Source organism: Nymphaea colorata, chromosome 1 (assembly GCF_008831285.2).
Source record: "Nymphaea colorata isolate Beijing-Zhang1983 chromosome 1, ASM883128v2, whole genome shotgun sequence".
NCBI lineage: Eukaryota > Viridiplantae > Streptophyta > Magnoliopsida > Nymphaeales > Nymphaeaceae > Nymphaea > Nymphaea colorata.
In genome coordinates this window covers 43,148,376-43,173,709 of record NC_045138.2, presented here as the reverse complement: position 1 = coordinate 43,173,709, position 25,334 = coordinate 43,148,376, and the positions used below count along the sequence as shown (strand labels likewise).

At 35.0% G+C, this 25,334-nt stretch overlaps 1 protein-coding gene across 1 annotated transcript; it reads left to right on the top strand.

Annotated features, from left to right (window-relative positions):
• Positions 1-21,937: 21,937 nt before the first annotated feature.
• On the top strand, positions 21,938-22,522 carry LOC116246985 (cytochrome b561 and DOMON domain-containing protein At5g47530-like). The gene has a single exon (XM_031618928.1). It carries the CDS (start codon positions 21,938-21,940, stop codon positions 22,520-22,522), a length of 585 nt encoding a protein of 194 aa, XP_031474788.1.
• Positions 22,523-25,334: the final 2,812 nt, after the last annotated feature.

Genomic DNA, 25,334 nt, shown 5'->3' with positions numbered 1-25,334 from the left:
AATCTAGTCATTATTTAATTTCGTCTTACAAATTTATATCTTAATAGTTGTACTTTCGAAACAATTGGTAAGTTTATCATATATAAAAAAAATTGGAAAATTATGTTGTAGGTTCACTTGACTCTTGCAACAAAAAAATCCTTGATCAATTCCTAACCCTAGGTATTTAAAGAAATGAGTTTAAGTGTGTCATCTAAAAACATATGAACTAATTATTAAAAAGTAATTAAAAAACTATTTTTTCACATATCCAATTCTTTCAAAACAGTTCCTTATGAGGATGTCATCCAAACAAATGCTTAAATATTATTATAGTTAGTGGCATATATATCTAATGTGCACGTGCATTAAAAGCCGACTAAGGTTTGAGAGAGGGGGTAGACATATTGGAGAGATCCGCTTGTGTCTGCCCGTCCCTCAAAGGAATTGTTCTCTTGGTTATGTTGCGCTTCGACCTGAGTCCCCACTTTAGCTTTTATCTAACCAGAAACCAATTATATATAATTTATATATATATATATTAAACTTAATTTCCTAGCAGACTAGACTACATTTGGAACCTATATAGCATAAATGCACAACAAGTTGACTAAAGTGGTTAAGGCAAGATAGGAGTCAAGGTGTTGTACTCATTATAAATGAGATTTGAGTTTTACCTCACCAGTTGGGTCACAGAGTTGATTTTGTCAATATTGATAATTGAGGAAGAGAGCTGATAGAAGCATGCGAATTAATAGCAAACGACTAAAAAAACTTTATTTTATTTTTTTCTTTATTTTTATGGGTCAAATCGACGGTTAACAACATTTTTGACGGGTCAAATACGTTAGAGTTTGCACCTATCCGTTCATTGATTCAATAGTTATCTAGTAAATTCATATAACTATTTTTTTTAGTGAATTTGACTATAAATTGCTTTATATTGACCAATTCTCTTTTTTTGACTAGTATGTTTGACTTTTGTACTTTTTTCATAATAATTTTGCATATTAAACATTGATTGGTTTATTTTTAAATAATAACATATTTTAATTGTGTAAATTATTATTTAATGATGATCACTTGTTGCGAATTATTAAATCAGGTGACCATATTATTTTTCTTTCAAAAAAGATATTATTTAATAATTTTTTCTCATTTCATTGAGTTAATTGAAATAATTTGTGTCACATCCATAAAAATAATGTTTAATGATATATCAGATAATTTATTAGTCATCTTGCGTTCATTACAATAGGTGTTTTTTTTTACATAAAATTATATATTTAATCCATGACATATAAGATAATTTATTAAATCAAACAATTTGTTATTTTCCTACTAGTTAAAGGTTTTTGTTTTCAAATTTGTGAATTATGTGTTACATATCAAATACCTAAGACTTTTGGATAAATTAAATGATTATACTAAATAATTTACTTGATTGATTAAATAAGTAAATTGATAATTTGATAAATAAAACTTTTTTATGAGTTCAACAGTTTATTCATATTAAATATATTTATTTGAGATTATGCATAGTGAAGACGCTTTCAACTTAAAATGAATATCATAATGTGTTTAAGGTTTTCTATTTATTATAAAACATATTTTCTTTTAAGTTGGTTTTTTAAAAAAGTATATTTTTTGCTATCAACTTTTTTTTCATACGTGCCAATATTTTTTTTGAAACATGCCATTTTTTAAATATATAACATAGCTATTCTTGGAACCAATTTGACATAACGGTCCATTAAAAAAATTATTGCTCTCAAAGTGTCCTTTTCATATTTTTAAAAATTCCATTTTGTTGAATTTCTTGATTGAAGTTTTCTTTATTATTTGTAATTAAATAAATATATTATTTAAGGTATCCTACTTAGTTGATGCCTTAACTATAATAGTTACGCATAAATGTTTAACTAAACATAGTATTATTTAATTAATTAATTAGTTTTATATGATATAGTTTTAAATATTTTAAGTTAAATGGTGTATATGATTTTCATAGGGGTATTATTACATGCAACTCTATAGATGTCATTAGCTCTAAGTGAGACTATACTTATATATAATATTTATATTCTTCTTGTGTTATGATGTTAAGTTAGTGCGCTTGTTTACACCTTTTGCTCAAACATCCTACCATTGTCAGAGGTTGGAACTTCAAAACCTACGGCCATCAACTCAAGCTCTCTTCAATTTGGATATTAGGCTATAGAATTTGGATATCAACTCTCGCAGTTCGGATTTGGATATTAGGCTCCAGGATTCAGATATCAGATCTCGCGGTTCGGATTCAAATATTAGGCTACAGGATTTACATATCAGCTCTCATGGTTCGGATGTTATTTCTTAATCCGAATCTAATCTGATTTTCTTAATCAAATGTTAAATTGCTTACCATATCCGATTTTTTAAAAGCAATTTGGACGGATATTTGATCTGAATCTGATCCGTTGACATCCCTAATGACACCCCTTAAAACCTAGTTATAAAGAAACGAGGCTTTGTGTAAACCTTGTTTTCTAAACCAGGTTTGAAAACCTGGTTTGCTTGTTTGGACGAAAACATTTAATCCGGGCTTCTACTTTTGAAAATGGCTTTTTGTTTAGATGAAAAAACCAGGTTTTTCATGAAACTTGTGAATTCAATTTCAGCTAAACATTAAGAATAGTTAAACTACAGTAGATTAAAAAAAAAACACCATGAATTGACGGTAAAACTTAGGTACATGACACAGGATTTAATGGCACCATCAGACATGCCGAAACGATCCTGCTGGAGGTTATGCCTCCGATTGAATTAATAAAAATATTAACCTGGATAAAAGAGGAATATACCAATCTACCAATCAGATAGAATTACTGTGACCAACAAAAAACCAGATCCAAGGCAAGGAGTGTTCAGGAAAAACGTCAAGAAGTAAGGAGAGAATTTCCATCGATGGGTCAAGTGAGCTGCTGACAAGGAGATGGGCTGCTGCAGCAATAGCAGCAGGCCGCTTAGCAAACCTTGTCTTCCCTAACAGCAACTTTTGATTCAATTAAGCCAAAATTTTTGGTTGGATACTAACAAATTGAGTTCCACTTGTCAGCTGGAATAGCACACAACAGGTTGTGGAGGAAGTAGGTTTCAGGGAAGAGTTGAATAGCACCATCTTTGTGCCTGTGCACCAGGTCTGCCTAGTTTGGTTTTTCACACTGTATGCAACGAATTTTCTTCCCTGCTCAGTGAGACAATTTGGACACAAACCTGACCCGATTGAATGAGAAGCCGTCTATCTGTAGAACATCTAGTTAACATCCAAGCTTTGATTTGCTATGCTTCGATGCTGCTTCTACCAACAACTATACAAGCTGTTAGAACGTCCTCTTACTTAGGATCTTTATGTAATTTTTTCTTTTCTTTATGTATTTTCCTTGTTTCTTATTTTCTGAGTTCTTTTTTGTTTTGACCGTTTTTTCAGTTGACTAGTTCCAACGGCTAGATTCTAGCCGTACGTCTAGTTCTAAGGCTTCTTGTGTAGTCACCCTCTATATAAAGGGTGACTATTCACATGCTTTATGTTATCACCCCTAATTTTTTCAAAGAGGGGTGTATTTCATTTTCATTTAAATCTCAATTATTTCATATGGATTTACTTCGTAAGCCTTAAGCCCAATCCTAGATCCAAAATAAATTTACGACTATTCAATCTAGAATTAATTTCTAAACTGTCGTCCAATCCCAAACACAAAATTCAAATTCAAACCCAACTTTAGATGCAATATTCAAACCCAAAATCCAACTCTTGAATCTGAATTAGATCCAAAACCCAATTTTAGATCCAAATCAAGAATTTCAAACTCAAAATCCAAAGCCAAGATCAAAATGATAAAATTTGATGCTATCGAGCGTCGCATGCGCCCGCGCTAACCTTCCCTTTGTTTTAAATATTGTCTTCGTGCCAAAACGTGTTTTTGAGCTTAAATTACTCTCTAGAACACGCTGGCAACCAATTGAGCTCGATCCGGATTTAAAATGAGCCCGGAGTTACTCAAAATGGAGTCGGCCTCCAATTTGTAACAAAAATTATTTTTATTAAAAAATAGTTTTATGCTTTCTTATTAACCAGCTTTTATTTAATTATTTGTTTCATTTTACTTTGTTTGATTTGATTTTTTAAAAAAAAAATTTGATCGCTGCGCACAATGGTGTGCCCGGCGTTTCGTTCGTCAAGCGATGCGCCAATGCCTGACGTGCTGTAGCGCAACTGCGCCTAGCATGTGGCCAATTTAGGCCCCGCGCACGCGTTTAGGCACCAAATCGGCGCCGCAAGCCCCCATTTTAGTGTTAAACCACCCATTGGGGAGCGGTTTTGGCCTAGCTGGGTGGGCACTAGCCCTACCCAAAAAGGTGTTTGCAGGGGTAGTAGCCAATCCCACTTAGTCAAAGCCTATTTTAAAAATAAATTAGAATTAATAAAAAATACTTGAAATTCACATGAAAATCTTGTTAAATTTCAAGAAATTTAACTTTTGAATTTTGGCTCCAAAACTCTCTATATATACCCCACAATCCTCCCTCTTGGGCATGACCTATCATTTGGGGAACCTCCATTGTTTCTTCACTTAAAATGTAGATTTTTCTTGAGCTCCCTTTTTCCATTTCTTTCTTCTTCTCTTCTAACCTTAAGAGCAAGGTTCTCCAAGTTCAAACTTTTCAAGAGATCACGAGGAGACCTCTTGGAGGGATATTTTCATCATCTTGGAGTTTCATCCGAGGCAATACTAAGATCATTCAAAGGCAGAGGCTCATCTATATTCGTAATCTTTATTCCATTTTATTTTCATTTCATCTTGCCATCTCCCTATAGCTGTGCAAAAAAGCTCAAATGATTTCTTATCCAAAATCAAGAGCTACATTTTGAGTGCACCGGGAGCATAAGCAAGGCGAAATAAATTTCATTTCCTCATTTATTTTCAAAAATATGTTTGTTATATTGTTTTATTCATCATTTATACTTGAAATGATGTTCATGCATGATGTATTAATTTTTCTTAATTAATGAGCAAATGCACGGTGAGAATGAGTGTTTGGGTTGGGTTCTTTATTTTTGTATTGATTTTTGAGGTTGCGACTTGTCCAATCCAAGAAAACCCTTTACAAATTTGTACATGTTAATATGCATTATTCATGTCATTCTCACACTTAGTTTCTTTCTTAATGAACCGATTAGGGAACCCAATGAGTGTTTTCCTACGTTATTCTTCATTTCATGTATGTTTGATTTTCTTCCATACCCAACGGTGGAAGTAATATATTCTCTTGTAACAAAGAAACTAATAATGTTTTTTATGTTCACATACAAAAACATTAGAATCATATTTTCCAAAAGATTTGAGAAAGCAAAAACCCTCATCAATGCATCCTTGGAGACTTAACTTAGGCTCTTGCATGAGCTCAAGTTCCTCTCTGGCCTACATAAAAATTGAGTATGATATTTTCAAATCATTTCTTGATTTTAACTCTCACGAAGACATATACATATACACATGTTATATATGTATATGTGCACATAACTATCTCTCTTTGTCATTCTCTTTTTATGATTTAACACATTCTTTCACAAATTCTCATACACGTACATGTGAATATATATATGTGTATCTCTTTCTCTCTCTTTCTCCCTCTCTTTCTTTAGAGTTTCATTTTCTCTAAAATCTATTTTTCTCTAAAATCTCTCTCTTTCTCTCTTTTTCTAAAATTTTCTTCTCCCTCTCCATTCGATTTAATACTTCCTTTTAATATAACTTTCATATATGTATACATATGTACATATATACATATAAGTATGTATATGTATACGTATCTCTCTCGCTTTTTACAAATCTTCTATTTTGTGATCTCATTTTCTCTCCCATTTTCCCTCTTCCTCTCCATGAAAGTCTTTCATATTTTCCATTCTTTCAAATATTTTTTTTATGATTTAAGATTTTAATTTTATATTTGCGGACTTCATCAAGACTAAAACTCAAGTGATGACCTAATATTGGAATCATGTTTGATGGTCTACAACCTCATTCCATTTTCAAAAACTTTTCTCTTTTTATAACAATATTTATGATAATGTTATAAAATAAAAATGAGAAACTTACGTGTATGTGATGGTAGGAATGCTCCTAGATGAATGTTATGGTAGGAATGAATGATTTTTTCAATCATGTAGCATCAATGCATTCATACATCTATATTCACTTGACATCACTTATGATTACAAGCACCTCCCTAAAAGAACTGAAGGAAGATGAGATGGAGCTCTAACTAGGTAGTAACCAAATTAAAGCAAAATCTCAAGCCTACTTAAACTTTTGAGAGAACACCAAATTTATTTCAAAATGTAATCTTCAAATGTTTCCAAACAATGTTTTCCCAATTCAAGGTTTCCCAAATCAAAACTTTTATACTCTCAAATGATTCTTTAAAACTTTCTTATCAAATCTTCAACACTTTCCAAAATGAAAAAAAATGTTTAAGCAAAAATAAAATGCATCAAGCATAAACATAGCCCTTGGATTGATTACCTCCGGTAAAGCCACCGGTAACAGTCGATCCTCGTGCTGACAGGTAAGTTCCTTTCTCTCTCATTTCAAAATAAAACTTCATTTTTCTGAAGCACTCCAAAAACCAATCAATTTTTTTGGTGATGCGAATACTTTGTAAGGCTTTTGTGCCTGATTCTCTTCAGTCTCTAATACATCTTTGTAGCTGTTATTTCAGCTTGAGTGTTGAGTTAGTTTTGGACAACATTTTCAAGTTTACATGATATCAGAGCTAGGCTCAGTTTGAGAGATTTTTGTGGTTGAAATGATAAAGTTCTGCTAAAAGAACAACACATCATTTATCTTGGTACTGATCAGGTTGTGTATTGATAAAGTTTTGTCAAGTTGTTGTCTATTTCCTGCTGAAGACTACATCTATAGTATCAGATTTTTGCTGGAATCCAATTTGATATATTTCTATTAGGGCCCGTTTGATGGCAGGAAAGAATTTAACGTGGTAAATTTACCATGGTAAATTTTTCTGGAAAAATTTACAGAATGAAATTTCTCTCTTTTCCAATCTGAGGCTCTGTTTGATAACATGGTAGAATTTAACGTGATAAAATTAACCCTGTTTGATGCACAAGGTAGTTTTTTGCAGGGTAAAATTAACTGTGTTTGGTGCACAAGGTAAAATATATGAGAGACTGGCACTTGTTGAAACAGGTCAAGAGACAAAGTTAAAGAACATAATGAAGAATCTTCTTCTCACCAATTCTAATACAAAAGCATGTGAAGATTAAAATGAGAGCCACCAAAGGGGAAAATGTAAGGACAAAGCAGCCTTCAACAAGTTCTTCATACTCACGGAGATGCATAACCAATGCATGTCAGTTAAGAGAGTAAAAAGTTAGCAAAGGTGATCAACAACAAAATTAACTTCATCCAACAGTAGTGAGAGAATAAAAAGGTCAATTAAAGAATCATATGACTTGGCTGGATTGGCACATGGCCAGTTTAGTCAAAAAGCAGAACTTGATTTTGAATTGATGTACAATTGACTGAAGAAATGCCATGCTGTTAACACTTCATTGGGAGAAAGCAACCAGCCTTGAAGAAAAGGAAATAAACGAACCAACTACTTAATTTGGTAATCCATGGATGATCAGTTACAACTATGAGTTTAGATGGTTGATCACAGGAACAATCTCGTGATCCTGAATTGCAGTATCCAAAGGAAGTGGATTTTCAACTAAGAATCATAATTTCGTTTTCTCAATGCCTTCTAAAACTGGAGAGAGTGCCTTTGATGCTTTGAAATCACATGAAATTCAGAATATCAAAAAATCACATGGTGTTGTTTTTGCTGGTGCCACCATTAGGCCCTTGCAGCCCTGAAGCAATTTGGTGCACAGTGTTTTCAATAGATTGCAATCAAATATTTTTTGTTCACTTACACAGTTTTCACTAAAAGAGATTTTATCATAACATTCTACTGCTTTGAACAAGATGTTGTGCATTTAGATCCCCTTAATCAGTGCAAAGACGACAACACACTGCAATCTCAGTCACTCCTTCAGTTTGAGATTAAAGCAACCTATAGAGAATCACACTCAACCGTTCACATGCAAGGATGCAAGACCAAGTAGGGACAGTCTTATAAACACCTTCAAAGTTTTCATTTTTTGATATGCTTCTGTGAAGATATCAAATATGTGTGTAAAGAAGCCTTGACTAGTAGAGCTTCCTGGTGATCATAGTTTGTTAAAAATGGGGATTTTCAAAGCAAGAGTTCAAGCTATCTTGGCTTCATTTTTCTGAGTCTTGGATGTAGAAGAATTTCAGGCAACTTCAACATAAATTGATGGCAATTGACAACCACATTAGCAAATTTAACATTACAAGACCAAAAGAAGAAAAGGCCAATCACAAAATACTGATGCAGATTATATCCGATGAACTAGGAATTAGCATCAATGTTGAGCTAATTTCCAGAAATTGCGAGACATAGAAGCCTGAGTGATGGAGCAACCAGAAATTGCGAGACATAAAAGAGGCATACCTGAGTAATGGAGCAAATGGGTGAGGGATTGACACAAATTTCCTATTGCAGATGAAGGCCTGCATGTGAAGAGAGAGTAAAGAGAGATGGGTGAGGAACGAGACAACAAGAGAACAGTGAGAGAGGAGAGGAACGAGAAAACAAGAGAAGAAAGAACAGTGAGAGAGGAGAGAAACGAGAGAGGAGAGGCAGCGAGAGAGGAGAGGAACGAGAGAGCGAGAGAGGTGAGGCAGTAAGAGAGGAGAGGGGTGGAAGGGCGTCGACGGGGAAACAAGGGGAAAATTCGAGAGCCCTAACGGCTCTCAATATTATCTGCACAAAAAAGTCTGTCCTGCAAGGGCAGACTTTTTTCCATGTGAAATTTCACCCGATCGTACGAGTTTTTCGGATGAAATTTCATGACGTTTGATTCATCGTGAGGTGAATGGGTGAAATTTCACTCGCCCGTACACTTTTCAACTGGTGCACAAGATTTTTCTTGTGCATCAAACATGGCCTTAAGGGGGCTTGTTCCACAAACCTGAATTCTTATCTCCTACTGCTTGGGGGCCTATGGATTATTTTTGCTGCTGGGATCATTTCTTCTTCACGTGGCTAGCAAGCATTGCTTATCAAAGTAAAAGATCTCTTCAAGGGAATTCTAAAACTGTAAGTAGATTATCTTTGTTGGCCTTATTCAATGGATGAAAAAGTTTCCTCTCTTACCTTTCCTAAATTTTCATTAACAAACTATATTCAATGGGCTAAAACTATGGAGCATTTCGTCTATAGTAAAAACCTTTGGGGAGTAATTGATGGAACGAAAATTGAACCTCAATTAGTATTGACCAAAGTTGTTGATGGAAAGGCTAAAGAATTGGATGGAATGGAAAAGGAAAACGTTGTGACTGAGTATAATAAGAAGTAAAAGAGGAAGGTAGGCCATCACAAAATTATTGCATGGATATTGATATGCGTAGACAATGCTACTAGTGAGCAGATTTCAAAATTAAATTTTACTCAAGAAGCATGAGAATACTTAAAAAAAATTCATACTATGAAGGACATAACATATATGCATAATATTCAACTTAAGATTCACAATCTCCAACAAGGATATAGATCTATTAAAGACTATGTGGCTGAAATGAATCAATTGTACGATGAGTTGAGCATATTTAAACCACATTGGGTTGATGCATAAGATATTGTTTTAAGGAAAAAACAAATTTAACGTGATAAATTTTATAAGTTTATCATTGATCTAAAACCTGAATTTGATGGTACTAAAACTTCATTGCTTCATCATTCTAAAACACCATCTATGAATGATGCTATTGCTGAACTTCAGATGGAAGAGAATCAGCTAAACCTTGATAGAGAAAAAACTAGCAATGTTTTGGCTACATCTAGGTTGGGGGCCTACTTAAAGCCTTATTGACCTCCATATTTCAACCGATCAAATAAAGGATGAAAGAAAAAGATTATTTTTTATCATGGTCAAGAAGAAGGACATATTAAACCCAAATGTCCAAAGTTAAAAACTGTTGACAAGAAAAGCAATGTGGCTGCTCCCATCCAAGAAGAAAAGAAAAAATCAAGTTCCTTTCATCTTGATCAACTCATAAGTGTTTTCCAGCCAAAAGTCATTGAAGTCATTCAACCATTGTTAAAGGGTAGATGTACACCTTCAACATTGGCAACGACCATCAATCTTTGAAAACAAAAATTTGCACACACAACCGGGACAATGAGTTTCACACTTTTTCATTCTAGAAAGGTAAGTATTGATTTTTCTTTTTAGTACATGATACATATCCCCTTTGTTTAGACTAATATGTGATTTGAAACATAGCATATACACATATTATGATTTTAGAATTGTATTTTCATTTTATTTTTTTATATATTTTATTTTATTGTATATTTTATTTCTATTTTGTTGCTGCAGTTGCTGCAACTGTACTACCTATTGAATAGTCTCAACAGTAGTCTTCTAACCATTGGACCTAGCTCAACGGCTAACCCTTTTCTTCTTCTTTATATTTCACCTCTAAATAGACATAGTATGTTCTTGTTTCTGAGTAGTGGCCTGTTTGTCTAGTTGTAAGCTGTTTTGTTCAATGAATTTTCAGTTCTTATTAAATAATCTTGTTGTGTGAGAACATATGCTCAAATCAAACAGTTCTTGATGATTGTGCTTCTTGACTGTGTGCAATATTGGAACTCTAAGTCACACTTTTATTTTATCATTTATGGTACTACATGGGTAATATTTTGTTTTTAATATAGGTGAAGGAAGATGAGAATGAACCGTCATGGCTTGATATTTTCATGGTGACTCATACAACCAAAAAACAAGGTTATCATAATGCAAAAGCAAGTGAAGTATTAGTAAGTTGCTAAGATTGTTCCTTATGTTGTTTTGTTAATGTGAACTTGATGCACACACTTGCAAATAATGCCATTTCTGCAGGGTAGGATTGCAAAAAAAGTTTCTATATTGCTAGAGGGTTCAAGAGATGATGTCCCACAAATAGATGTTTTTTCACAAATTTTGGAAAAGAAAAATCACAGTTGCGTACAAACATATGGTCTAGGGGTTCATTCATTAGATTCGTTTGGTCCAACACCATCTTGATCTCAACTACTTCATGATGTAAGTGCATTAATATAAAGCTTGACAATAGCAAAGTTCCAACTTGAGAAAATGAATGATGTGATTGTTCAAGTCCCAAGACTGGATGAGATGCACATTCACTTTTGCTCATGAATGGAGATGTCTAACAACCTCTCTTTGACATGTTGCATGATATATACATTTTATGGTTTACATATTTCATGCTTTCTTTTGTTCTTTTGCAAAATATTAACTAAATTATTTGACCCTCTTTTCAGGTAGTTGCATGATCAGTACAATGCTTTTTGAAGCACCTACATGGATCATGGATTCTTATCTTGCTTTTTTTGTTCATATGCTGCAAATAATGGATTTTTTTTTGGAACATAAGTATAAGTAGATGAGAAAGGAGAGGGATATGCCCCAGAAATTATAGTAAGTTATTTGTAAATAACTTGTTTCTCATAAGTTTAAAACCAAATCAGAAACTCAAATCAGAAACACTTCTATAACTTTCACTTGACTAGTTTCAAATGCTTTTTACAATAATAGTTTGAAACATTCAATTAATAATATAAACTAATATTGATTAATAAGCATGAAAAATAATGTCTTACTGAAGGTACAATGCTATAGTATCATTAAATAATAAATATGCAAGTCCTTATTGAAGACTTAAACTATCCAAGTTAAATAATTTTTGATTTCTTAGAGCATGTTCCCCGAAGCTACAAAGAGATGTTATTTGTACATATCTTTCAATGTTGTACATCCACCAATATTATACCGATTTGCCTAACCTAACTTTTAGGTGCTATGTAAATAATAAGATAGCATTACATAAAAAATGGCAGAGGAAAATTTCTTTTCAAATGTCATAGTACAAATAAAGTGCATAATTTAAGCTGATTGAATTCAACTTCAAAATGTGAGGACACATATTTAGAAAGAAATACCACCAAATTAAAAAACACTACAATATATATAGATATTCTCCGAGAGAGGGACAGGACAAGGAATGGGGGAGAGGCTGTGCACGGGAGGAATACGTGGGCTTCATTGGGCTCCTTTTTTGTATTTATTTTCTTTTAAGGCCATTAAGAATAGACTATCTAATTTTAAATTATCAGAGGGCTGTGCTTCATCGTGCTAGTTATGATGACGCACTAGTGTAACAAGAAAGTTTACATCTATATATATATATATATATATCTCCTCCAGCAAACCAAGGCGAGCCCTCAGTCAGCCACGAGCTGCTGCTATTTACAGCCCTGAGGTGAGCCCGCTGCCGATTTTTCCCTGTGTCTCTATATCTCACGCTCTCTCTCTCTCTCTCTTTCTCAAGATATGTGCATCCTCTTCATTTCCACCAAGATAAAACCCATCTCTCATGAAGAAAAGCTCAAGGTATCAAAAGGCTAGTTTTCTTAAGGTGGACCAAGTGATGCTCTTTGATCTCATTTTGCTATTCACTTTGGATATCTCCCTTTTCTTTATTCGGTGCTGTCTTTCGAGTTAGGGTTTATGAATCTTGTGATCTGGACGGAGATTTACCATTCAATATGTTTTTTTCCCATTTGCAGGCACCATTGTGTGAGAGAAGTGTCTCCTACCGACCGTCTCTTTTTTCAGACAAAGAGTTTGTGAAAGTGCTAAACTATACCTCATCTTTCCTTGTGAAAATAAGCCTGATTTTCTTTTTGTGGACTTCAATGGCATCTGATCCCCAAAATCGCCTACTGGGCCTTCTTTGTTGATAAAAAAAAAATGAAGTTTATATAAAATGAATAATTGAAGTTGCATCACTATGCATATGATCATTTTTCAGATCGAGGATGGTAAGACAATTGTTGAACATCTGAAAGTTCCAACCCTGGATTAGGACCCAAATTTGCAAATCTATTGAAATTATCAACATATTCAAGGGTGTAAAGTGTCACACATTTTTACCTTTTTTTAGTCCTTTTAATGGAGCTTTTTCTTTAATCTTTTTATTCATTTCCTTTTAGTTTCTGAAAAAACGGATATAATATTTTTTTTATTGATTCATAATCGATTAAACTAAATCAGCAGCTTGGCTGATTCAATTTAATTTTACACTTACTAATGCTGCTCAAAAAGGCATATTGCAATTTCATTCATTTTTTAGCCGCATGTCAATAAGAACAATGATCTGGCTATAGTTGTGCCTTTTTTGATTGGTGGTGCCAATCTTACATGGTGACATTTGTTTCTAGGTAGTTTTTGTTTTCAAGTCTAAGATTTCTTGTTTTTTAAAGTATTCACAGCTGACTTGTATAATTTTAGTGGATTTGCATCAAAACTAGTCTCCCCATTCTGTGTTGGAAGGTCATCTTTTGTTTTTATGAAGATTAAAGTTAAGCAGTAACATGGGCATTAAAAGGGAGAAAGACTTACTGGAAAATTTCACCATTTAATGTCATCGTGTTGATGGTAATTGTGTTTGGCATCTTATTGGTATTGCGTCTTTATCAATATGTAAAGCCATAAAGGCATTCACCAGTCGTATCTAAGGGCAAGTCTCATGTCTCCATTGATGCGTAGCCTTTCACATTGTTACACAAAATTTTCCACCTTTTCATGACCAAAATTCATTTTAAAAATATTGATTCAGGCCCACCCCTTCACCTCTCTTTTGGAAAACAATATTTCTCCATATCAATGCTTAGTTACACTATATTTTTCAACTTTCTAGCTTTCCTTGCATTTGTAATGAATAAGCCTTGACAGAATTTTTCATGTCAAGAATTGATTTGAACCCCTTGGTAAAATGGCCAAAGATGGATTTTTCATTAGCAGCAAGGCAGAATGAATTTGAGAATAAGCTACAGGCAAAGAACAAACTTTGAAAGAAAAATGAAAAAAAACAACAATTCAGCTAGGGACACAGTTTGCAAATCTAGCGGAGGCCCAAGATCACTATTAAATGTTAGCATTCATTTACACATAATATGAGATTCTATACAATACACACAATATTATCAAATTTAGGTTTAGTCTTTGTTTGCTATTTTGCTTGACTCCAGCACAAGGTGGTCCTTAGTTTAGATTCTATTTTATGTGTTACATAAGTTAACTAAGCTTTATGTTCTGTCATATTATCTTGTTTGCATTCTGTCAATTAATTTTGTGGTAATTGATTGCATGCATGTATATAGAATAGGTTTATTAGACTTTTGCACCAAGTAGAATTATGTATGCAAAGTGTTAACTAAATTTTCTTGTTTGTTGATGAATGGTCACAACTTTGACTTTTTGTGGGCTTTGATTGGGTTCTTTTAAAGGGGCTAAAAGATCTGTATAAACTTTTAACTTGGCTGACTTATATAGCCTACTTGAGCTCATTAGGCTATGCCTTGTTTTAATAATCTAACCCTTGTGTCTATGCTTATTTTATAGATGCACGAGTTGGCTATAAAAACATTACTTAATGGGATCCTCTATATTACATCTTCATTCTGGTAAGCTGGTTTATGATAAATTACATGTTTTCTTTTATGTCATTGAGGGTATATGATCGAAAGTTTTTTAAGGTTTCAGATACTGTGTCTACTTCCACCTATGTATTGCTTCATTCACATATCTAACTATGGTTAAAGACAAACTACCTAGATTGTGATAATGTCCAATCTCTCTCTCTCTTACAAAAAAGGAAAACCTTTCAAAACAAAAGTTTTCCATTTAGATCTCCTCTCTCTCTCTCCCTCTCTCTCTCTTAAAAATAAGAGAGAAAATTTAAAAATAAGTTTTTCAGTTAGCACATGTATATCTAAGATAGTAATTTCTTAGTGTTGGAGTCAGTTTCACAAAAGAATGTCATTTTCCATGTCCTTAACTTACCTTTTCTTTTGACTAAAAAGCAAATAGTGCACATGCTGGACCAATTAATAGATCTAACTACTGTTTTAACAAAAACATTTATAAGTTGACCTGATATCCTAGATAGCTTACAATTTGGTGGTTTTATGAAGTTTGTACATCAAATAGTACCATACCAGCTTTTGCATTATTTCTTCTTTTGAGGCTGCTTGATGCATTTAAGATGTTTTCTAGTTCTAACATTATTGTGAAATGTGCTACCAATTGTTCTTTCTTGCCATTGACTACCTCTTTCTGTGGAACTTATTGAGCATCTTTATTTTTTAGACAAAAGAAATCTATTCTAAGGGTTGCTACTTTGCAATTAGATTGAAGCATATGTTTATCATTGGGGATCAAATATGCTATTGAGCAAAGGAATGTCAACAATGTGGTGATAGTGCAATGTCTTCTCTTCTTTTAAATGTATTACTAATTATGTGGACACTTGGGATCATCTTCATACTTTATTGATATAATTTGGCCATATCTCACATTTGAGAGCTTGTTCTCAACTTGTATTGACATCTTCAGGACAGATTATAATGGCATCCCAAAATTTTGCATCATTAAAAATGTAAAGGAGTCTGGAAACAAGTACCTCACATAAGTTTTTACAAGAAATTATTTGATTTTTTTATTTGTCTAATCTAAATTGGCTCTCTATTATGCACATGCACAAAGAGTAAAAAGGACGAAGAAGTATCACACTTTTTTATGAGTTTTCTATTTCATTAGCCAAAAACTGATTTATCAATGTTTTTTGTTAGATTATCTCCAAATTGTACTTTAGTGCTATCTATGGTGTTAATTTCAACTCTTTTAGTTTGACTTTCATTGAAAAAAATAGAAGAGATGAACTTGAATCTCTCAGAGACATGCTCACGTATTTCAAGGGGAGGACGTGTATTTTCTTTGCGAGGTTCTTTATTGTTATTTTTAACTAGCAATACCTATTTACACTTCCTAATGTTGTTGCATGCATGTTTGTTTTTAATTGACACATGTTTCTTTGCATGTAGATAATAAAAGTGTCGCGGAGACACGATGCCAGTTTGAAGGTTGATGAAGAGGGCTTGATATTAGTTCACCAACTATTAATTTTGATCAATAATAACATAAAAGTTTCTATTCTTGAATACAAGATATTGTATAAAATATATACATATTGTATAATCACAACATTGGAAAGTTGTGGCCAAAAAAGGTTTGTAGTTGTGGCCAAAAACTTATTGGCAGCAGCTCAGCCCTTGCTGAATAGTTTTTGGGCACAAGACCTATGACAAAGTTTGCCAAAAACTTTTTTGGCAATTGCCAACTAACTTATTGGCCATGACAAGAGTCCTAGCCAAGAAGCATGTTTGTATTCGTGATTATATTAGAACCGAATGACTCAGTTAACTTAATTATGTAAAGCGACTAAATGGATCCCATCAAATAATCATCATACTTAATTTGTCTCTGGACCCAAATTTTGAAATTCATATTCCTCAAATTGAAACATGATTATTATGAACTACATGTTACGATGACCTAATGCAAAGGGTTACCTGGTTAACCACAAAGTTCATTTCAAAGGTTAATGGAACTTAATATGTACTAATCCAAAGGATTTCCAGGTTAACAATCTTAATATGAAGCCAAAGGTTTTATTTGAACAAGAAGAAGGAATTGGAGAGGTTCACCCAAAGGGTTTCCAGTCATTTTCCACGAGGCCATTATGGACTTGGCTAGGCATGAGAGACTAAAAAATTGAAAATTAAAATGCTATGCGAGAATCATGTTTCTCAACTATTTAATGTACATGAATATCATTATACTTGCAAGGTAAAAAAAAATGGTAAATACAGATCCACAATGCATTGATACACTAATGTAAAACCAAACTGTGCAGCCTACAACGAAAGTATAGGAGGAGAAGAGAGAGAGAGTGAGTGAGTGAGGCGTCTTCCACTCCTACTCGGCCTTCTTCTCCTTGATAAGATGCTTTTCCAACTTCATCATTGACATAAGTTTCTTATCCACCGTCTTGCACACACTTTCCCCTCCTTTTCTTGCAGCTTCTATACTCTTGATATTTTCTTCGTACTTGAAGTAATGAGGTATGTAATGGGCAAATGAAACAGAGAATGGTACCTTATTTCTCATCGACAATGAAAGCAAATGTTAAGAAGTTTAAGTTTTGTTAAATATCCTCCCATCTCTCAAAATGGTCTAACTTAAAACTGAGCTGTTGCCTACATTAAATGAACTCATTCAATCTCAAAATTTTCACGTTAGAGCAGATCATGAAGTTCGTGAACTGCCACATAATTTAGATTGTTAAATTGGGCTTTACAAAGATACAGTGACATCGTAAAGTTTAGAAATTAATTAATAATGAAGAAAGAAGAAGTCAAACAAGTAGGCAAGTTGATCAGGTCAAACCAGCTACCAACTATAGAGACAACCATCATGTCCCCCTTTAACACCACGTAGTGAGAAGCCACTTCCACCACTGCAATGAGAACCCACTCTCATGCAACGGTGCATGCAAACGAGAAAAACAGGGGAATGTGGGTGTTGTGGGGATAAGGAGAAATAGATATTCAGAGAAGAGAGTGAGAGTCACCATTGACCATGCCGTCAAAAGAAAAACAAAACAATGAAAAAAAAATTGAAAGCCACAATGTATGCTAAATCTCTATCCAGATTGCAAAAATCACATTTTAGGCGAAATCAAGCATTGGTCTTTGGCGGATTCTTACGGTGGCTAGAGAGCGAGCAGGCTGTCAACACTCCTGACAGTGGATCAAGGTGTGGGATGGTGCTGGGTAACGGATGGCCATTGTGAGAGCTGATCTATAAATATGAGTGTGTGTGTGTATGTGTGTGTGTGTGTGTGCATATATATATATATATATATATATATATATTTATACCGAGAGAGAGAGAGAGACGCAAGAGGGCTTACCATTTTGATCCTATGCTCCATCCTCCTGCAGGCCGGAAATCAGCGATAGCTTCCTCAGCACCGGTAGGGGAAGAGAGCAAGAGGACAGGTGAGGAAAGAGGAAGCCGACGCAGGGAAATGCAAGGGTGTCTCGGGCTTGCTTTTTTGTTCTGTTTCTTGAACAACCACATGTACATAGGTCACCATTTTGGTAATCACATGTGCATAGGTCACCATTTCTTGAACTAAGCTTCATAATCACCAACCACATGTACATAGGTCACCATTTCGGTAAAACTCATGAATAGTGGCCATAACTTTGCTAATAGAGGGACAAAATAAATGTACAGTCTTTTTAGCAACTTAATGAACTTTTTTTATCATGTGTTTACTCTCCCAATATTTCTTCATTTCCCCTAAAGATGGGACAAAAGTTTGTGTATGTCTTGGTCCTTCAAAAGTGTGAATCATAGTACACCTTATTTGATTGACGAGATTGGTGATAAGGTAAATATGCATATGTGTTTAAACCTGAACTTGGATAGCTTGAATTAGAAAGATCAATGAAAGCTATAGGATTGAATATTGATCGCATTGTCTAGTACTTGATTGAGGTTGAGTTTTATCTAACACTTTGAATGAATCAAATAAATAGAAAATCTTTCTTATATTTGGTAGATTTGTCCTTTTTATGGCCAGTGATGAGCATTTCGTTATTGAACTCTTGAAGGGGAGATGAACAATGGGCATTGAACTCTTGGAAGATCACAATGAGATGGTGCAATTCTCATATGATACATGCTTTATGTGATTTGAGTTAAAATTAGAGAGGTAACTGTCAGCAAGTATTAACTTTCATACTGCTTTGAGGAGCATAGTAACAATCAACTTATCTTTTTATTTGTTACGAATGGCCTAGCCGCATGAGTTGTGCCTCTTTCTATAACAGTATGAACACTTCAGCATTAACGTGAGCAAATAGCAACTTGCCAATAGTAGCATATGTATAAGTTGGAATAAATTTTGTTATGCAATTGTTAAATAAAGATAATAATGGCAGCCAACTTTAAAATTTTAATTGATGGCGGCTGATTAACTTTTTTCTTTACATTTAGGCATTAAGACACTCATCTTTGCATCTATAAAATCTTTACATGTAGCTCAACATGCCTTGGGCATCAAAATCTGCAACTTCTGATGTGAAAAGTCAGCATAAAATTGGTACTTGCTCGAATAATTTGCAGGAACTTCCTGTTACCAATGAGTATTCTTGTTTTCAATTTGCTATCATTTCCAATCAGTTTGCAAGAACTTTTTAGGTCAAAGGATTTACCACCATAATTGCCCATATTGCAGTTGTTCTACATCAACAAGTGCTACTATTACTGTTGTTGCTGCCAATTGCTGCCACCAAATGATAACTATAACCTCACAAACATGCAATTCTTTATAAGCTTAATATGCAACATGGTCATAAACTATAATGAGGTTGATGAAACGTTACACTTATATATATTGGAAAGTTGGTAAAAAAACTAGACCACTTGGGTAATAGACAAAACCTGACCTATTGGAATTAATATTAAAAATATATATTTTTATACTTATAGATATGTTCTTAAGAGTGATTCGATGAGAAATATATATATGAAGTTAGTTGTTTTCTTACTTAAATTATGTTTTTTTAATAGTAAAAAAAATGAACGGCCCTTATAACATCAAAGATTTGGTAGCATAACGATCAAATTTTTTACAAAAATGACTCAAATTAAAGCAAGATTTATATTAAATTAGTGTTCATAAACACATTAGAAGGTTCATATTTTGTTGAAAACACTTGTCAACATGAATTTAAGAGGTTTGGTTTTTATCCCTTATGCAAGTGGCCAGGTACCTACCAATCACTATATATATATATATATATATATATATACTTAAGGCCTCAATTTGGAAACTATCAAAAAAGCCAATGGCTGTTATTGGGATTATGGCTAAAAGGTTGGCTTCTAGAAGAAAATTTCCTTTTCTTTCATTCAGCCCCTTGATTGGTTGCTTGCTCTGCCTCTTGACCAATTTTTAAGTATCTTACAATTAAACTCTTGTTTTATTTTGATAAAACTAGTATTTTGATCAATAATTGCTTATGTTGCAAATGATACACCTACAACTATCCTCTAGACTTGAAGACACTTGAAGGGAAATATTATAAAGCATACTTTGTAGGTACATCATCAAACAGTGAACCTACGACAAATAGTTGCTTCGTGATTCAACTTTAGTTCAACAACTAAATTTTGATGCTACCAAGAGGTACAACTACTTTGAACTCCATGGAGCTTCTTGTTAGAGTGTGTAAGTACTCTCGGTCACCTTTATAAATAGGCAACACATTCATGGCTGGGAAGTCATCTTCCTTACCAGGTGTTTGACGACCTATGCAAGACCTACTATATCATCTAAATTTTCCTTTTAAATAGAATCTGTGATGTCCTTGCATATTTATATTCAATTTCCCCTCTGAGCAAGTATATGGCTGATTAGTTTTGCATGTCTATGTCATCTAGTTTTTGTTTGTCATGCAATGTACACATAGATGACCAAGCACATTATTTGTGCTTATTTCTTTGCAAACTAGTTTATGCTTTATGTCTTTGTAAACTATGGGTTTACTTTCTCCTCTTCTTCCTCCCCCTTGCAAAAGGAGATGTGGCTGGAGAAGACGCTTTAAAATCCTGACTCCTTCCGGGAAAGTGCTTGCCAATAGTCTAAAGTAAAGGATTATGTAGTTGTATGAGATTTTTCCCTGTCTTGCAAGTTATGTTTTTAAAGAGTATAATTTGTGTTATTTAGTGATAGATTCTTGTATATGCATTACTTGGCAGCAGCTGTTTTGAGATTGTGTTTCATGGTGTGTAATCATGATATAATAGGGTCAAATTTATTGTTAAAGTGTGTTGAAGCCTTCCATCTGGTGGTCCACAATCATCAGAAATTTTATTTTAATGAAATTTTTATTGGGTTGAAGCGTTCCATTGGGATGTATAAAAAATTTATTTTAATGAAAATGGTTTTTCTATATTAGCAAAAAAAGTCATTTTTCCAGTTTTTGACTTTCTATGAAATAGTAACCTGACAGATAGTAGAGATATCCAGTGACATGCATTTTTAGCTCACCATAGAGGTCTTTAGTTGTGTTCTTAAATTGCCATAAAATATTTGTGAAGGCTAGAGATATGTGCCATCGAAAATCGTTAATAACAGTTCTCATCTGCCATCAAATGCAGGATATGGCATGGGATGTATGTTACTGAATGGCCTTTAACGACACTTGAAGCTGGCCCTAAGCTATACATTGACATTTTAAGCAAGTGTCACCGATGATCCGACAATGGCGTTTTGAAGGAGCTTCAGTGACACTAATAATAGCGTTTAAAGAAGGATAGTAAAAGCGTCTACTGGACATATCGCGGGCATCACTGAAAACTTTTCGATGGCACCACTTGAACATCATAGAATGTCTCGATTTGTGGCGTTTGAGAACTTTTGAACTGAATACAACCGCCGTCCATACATTCTGTGGCATGGTCGATATGTTTCCCATAGAAAGCATTTAGTGACACACTTTGAACGTTTCTAAATGTCATCTATCTTATAGTCGCCCACGGAAGCCTGGATCGCTGTCAGGGCCGAGCCATAGTTTTTTCATGAGGGGGCCCAAGTGCTACAGTGTTGTGGACGTTGCAGTCATTTTTGCTTAACGTTTTGAATGCAAGAAATTTGTGAATCCTAATCCGTTATTATTCTGTTTAATTTCTTGGGGAGGACCCTTTTACCCCATGAAAGGATCCCTCGACGCTTTAAACGCATAAATTTTCAATAGCAGCACCGCCATCACTTCCGTGAGGCCAACCTAATCGAGAGAGAGACAGAGAGAGAGAGAGAGAGAGAGAGACAGATTCCTGATGCCTAGGTTCACCAGCCAAATGCTCGTCCTCTTTCTTGTCTTCCAGACGGCAGCAGTAGTCCTCCCAAGCTGCTGCTCTGCTCTGAGCACCTGCAAGTCCTACAACTTCCCAAGCAATAAGACCTTCGACGCCTGTACCGACCTCCTATCCCTGAATGCCTACCTGCACTGGACCTACTCCTCCGCTACCCACTCCGCCAGCATCGCCTATCGAGCTACCCCAGGATCGCCGGGAGGTTGGGTGGCCTGGGGAATCAACCCCACCGGCCACGGCATGATCGGCACTCAGGCCTTGCTCGGCTTCGTTCACTCCGGCAACATAACCGTATACAGCACCAGCGTCAACGACATGAAGCCAAAGTTAGCCGCCGAGAACTTGGCGACCTACTCGAAGCTGTCCGGCGAACTGTCGGGGAGGGAGTTCGTTATCTATGCAGTCGTCAACCTTCCGGCCGGCAACTTCGCGTCCGTAAGCTACACGTGGCAGACAGGCCCTGTGCAGATTGGTCACCCACTCCCACACGCCCTCTTGCCATCCAACCTTAAATCTTTTGGGAAATGGAACATTCACTCCAAGCCATAACATCATGATGGTGCGACAAGAATAAGAAGGATCTGTAAATGATCTTAACTGCAAGAACAGATGAGACCAAGTACTGATAAGACGCTCTTGTTCTTTTGAGTTTTAGTGTTGGCTATTTTATGTGAAAATATCACGAAGATGAATTAGCTAAAAGCAACAAGGAAAAATGTGAAAATGAATTCCAAGTAACGCTTCGCTTGTCCAATAAATGTCTCATACCACCAAATTTGTTGATAATGTCCTCATAATTCTACAGTTGTCTTCTGCATGGGTAGGGTCTTTCTTTTAGTTCTCTTCTAAATAGTAATAGCTCTTTCAATCTATCTTTTGAACCATTTGTCGTCCTTCCCTATCTACGAACCACCTTCCTTATTCTCCTATATAGTGATGGCTCTCCATGCAAACGGCCCTGGATCAAGACTTCTCAAGATAAACTTTACTTGTGAGCGCTACAAGAAACATGCATTGGCAGCCGTTGTCAATAACCTTATTGGAAACGATCTATGTTTTAGTCGCTAGCAGTAGCTGTCGTTGCCCTTCACGGCATAGTTTTGCAAACAGGAACCAGAATCAGATCGTGTGACAATGGGGTCACTGGGCTAGCGAGTTGACTTGGCAACTCAGCCGGGTTAGGTCATAATTTTTTATGCAGTAATTTTTGATAGTGCAGTTTCTTCTTTTGTTTTCACGCATTGAAGTTCATAACGTCCTAGAGACGAACTGCGGAACATAAACGGAAGTTCAAAAATAAAGAAAAACAATATAGTAATCTACCATGGAAAATCAACGAATAAAGGGCAGAAACCAATTTCTCTGCCAAAATCTCAATAGAACCGCACATAATAACAAAGAAAAAAGGAAAAATAATATAAAAATAACAAACGTTTAACCATCAAAGAACAGAAAAAAATAATAATAAATCGAACATTCTAGGTGTCAATGCAGACCTTGGTCCCAAAATGACCACCAGACAGGCTAATTTCAAAAGTAGGTTCCCAGTCCTCCCATTTATATTTGTCATTTCCTTTCAAGTGAAAGGACTAAAACTATTAGAGTGCCCAAAGAACAACCTGCACAGAAAACCATTCTTTGGTCACATTCAGTTGCTTTACTTTACAGAGTGCAAGAGAGAAAGGAAGACAGCTGCTAGTTTTTTCTGCTGAATTCCTGGCTTCCTTCTCTTTCCCTTCAAACTTTCCAACAATTCCTCAATTACAATATGCAAATATGGCATTTTTTATTCAAGTCCAATACAAGGCTAGTGCTACACAAAGAGCAGCAAATGAATAGTGGAAGAAACAAAACAGAACAAATTCTAGTCCACAGAAGTTTTACACCATCACTTACAAAAAAATTAATTAGGTCAACATAATGCAGAAGTAACTGACCTACTTATAGAAGAGCCTTATAGCTTCCTCAATCACAACCATGCCTCATCTTAAATAAGAAAATCAATAACTGTGAAATTTCCTGCACTATTGGCTTGCAGAACACGCATATATATAATATAAGATGAATTACAAGAGGAAAACCTTATAGGAGTATACTTGCATGCTGTGCTGGAAAAGAGGCATAGGTTGTCATTATAAGGTTCTTAACTTGCTCATACATTAACAAAGAGGTAAACAGGAAAAAAACAGTTAAAGAAAAACAACCAGTTAGTACAGTTCTAATGCAATAAAATAATGAAGCAACTCCCTTTAAAAAGAGAGCTTCCAAAGAAGAAGATGGTAGAGGAAATTCCAAGAAGACTCTTGGAGCAGCCAACTAAACGGAACCAGCCAATTAGATGTAATGGTATATTAAATTTTGTTTAAAAAAACAAAAAAGCTTTCAGTTGGTGCTAGAGAAAGAAGCTTGCCTTTCCCACTACAAGTACGTCAAGAGCTTCCTCATATTTATCTTCATCAAACAATTTCCATTGCTATGAAGCATCAAATGCTATGATGGCCCTGTTCATTAATTAGAAAAAACTTTGAAGACTTTTACAATAATATCTATAGAAACCAAGTCTTATAGAAAGGCACAACAACAATTGTTTTATTTTGGAACGGGTTCGCAGAAGGGACGTCTTGTCCCTTCCGACGTATCAGACGAATCAAAGAATAAAGATGGATGGTGGGAAATCGTTGCTTTTGTTATGCCATTAAAAAAATTAAAAAACATTTTTGAAAGCGGAAATACCCTCCCGCGCATCCCACTTCCCCCTTTCCTCTACCTCTCCTCCCTTTCTCTCCCCTATTCCTTTCTCTCCCCTTCTTTCCTTGTCCGTCTCGGAAGTCGGAACCCTCTCCACTGGATAGTGCCATCTGATGAACAGCGCCATGATTCCCAGCCGAGCGTGAAGAAGCACACCGAGGGAGACAAGAAGATGGTTGGATCGAAGTTACCCATCCACAATTTCTTTCGATTTAATAAGATTTTTCTTACTTTTCATCTTTACTTTGAACTGATTTCTGGTTTTGTTGGAATCTAATAAAATGTTGAAAAGCTCTTTGCAAATATGGAGTTCTTCAAGGTTTTTCATTGTATTACCTCTCTCTCTCTCTCTCTCTCTCTCTCTCTCCCCTTCCTCCACTTTTTTCTCTCCTTCCCCTCCAACCCTCCCTCTCCCCATCTCCGACTCGTGCTCCTTCCCTCCAACCCCAATAGCCTGCCTACTATCGATAATGGACATCGATGATGGACACCATCATCAATGGCTGCCATCAATAGCTCGGTAGAACTCTCTCCGGCAACAAAGCCTCTTTTTCCATGACGATTTCTCTCTCTGATCCGGCAACAAACATTCGATTGTTACTGCAGTTTACTT

What these genes read in the sequence shown, in the direction of transcription:
- LOC116246985 (XM_031618928.1), top strand. Translation starts at nt 21,938, where the DNA reads ATGCCTAGGTTCACCAGCCAAATGCTCGTCCTCTTTCTTGTCTTCCAG.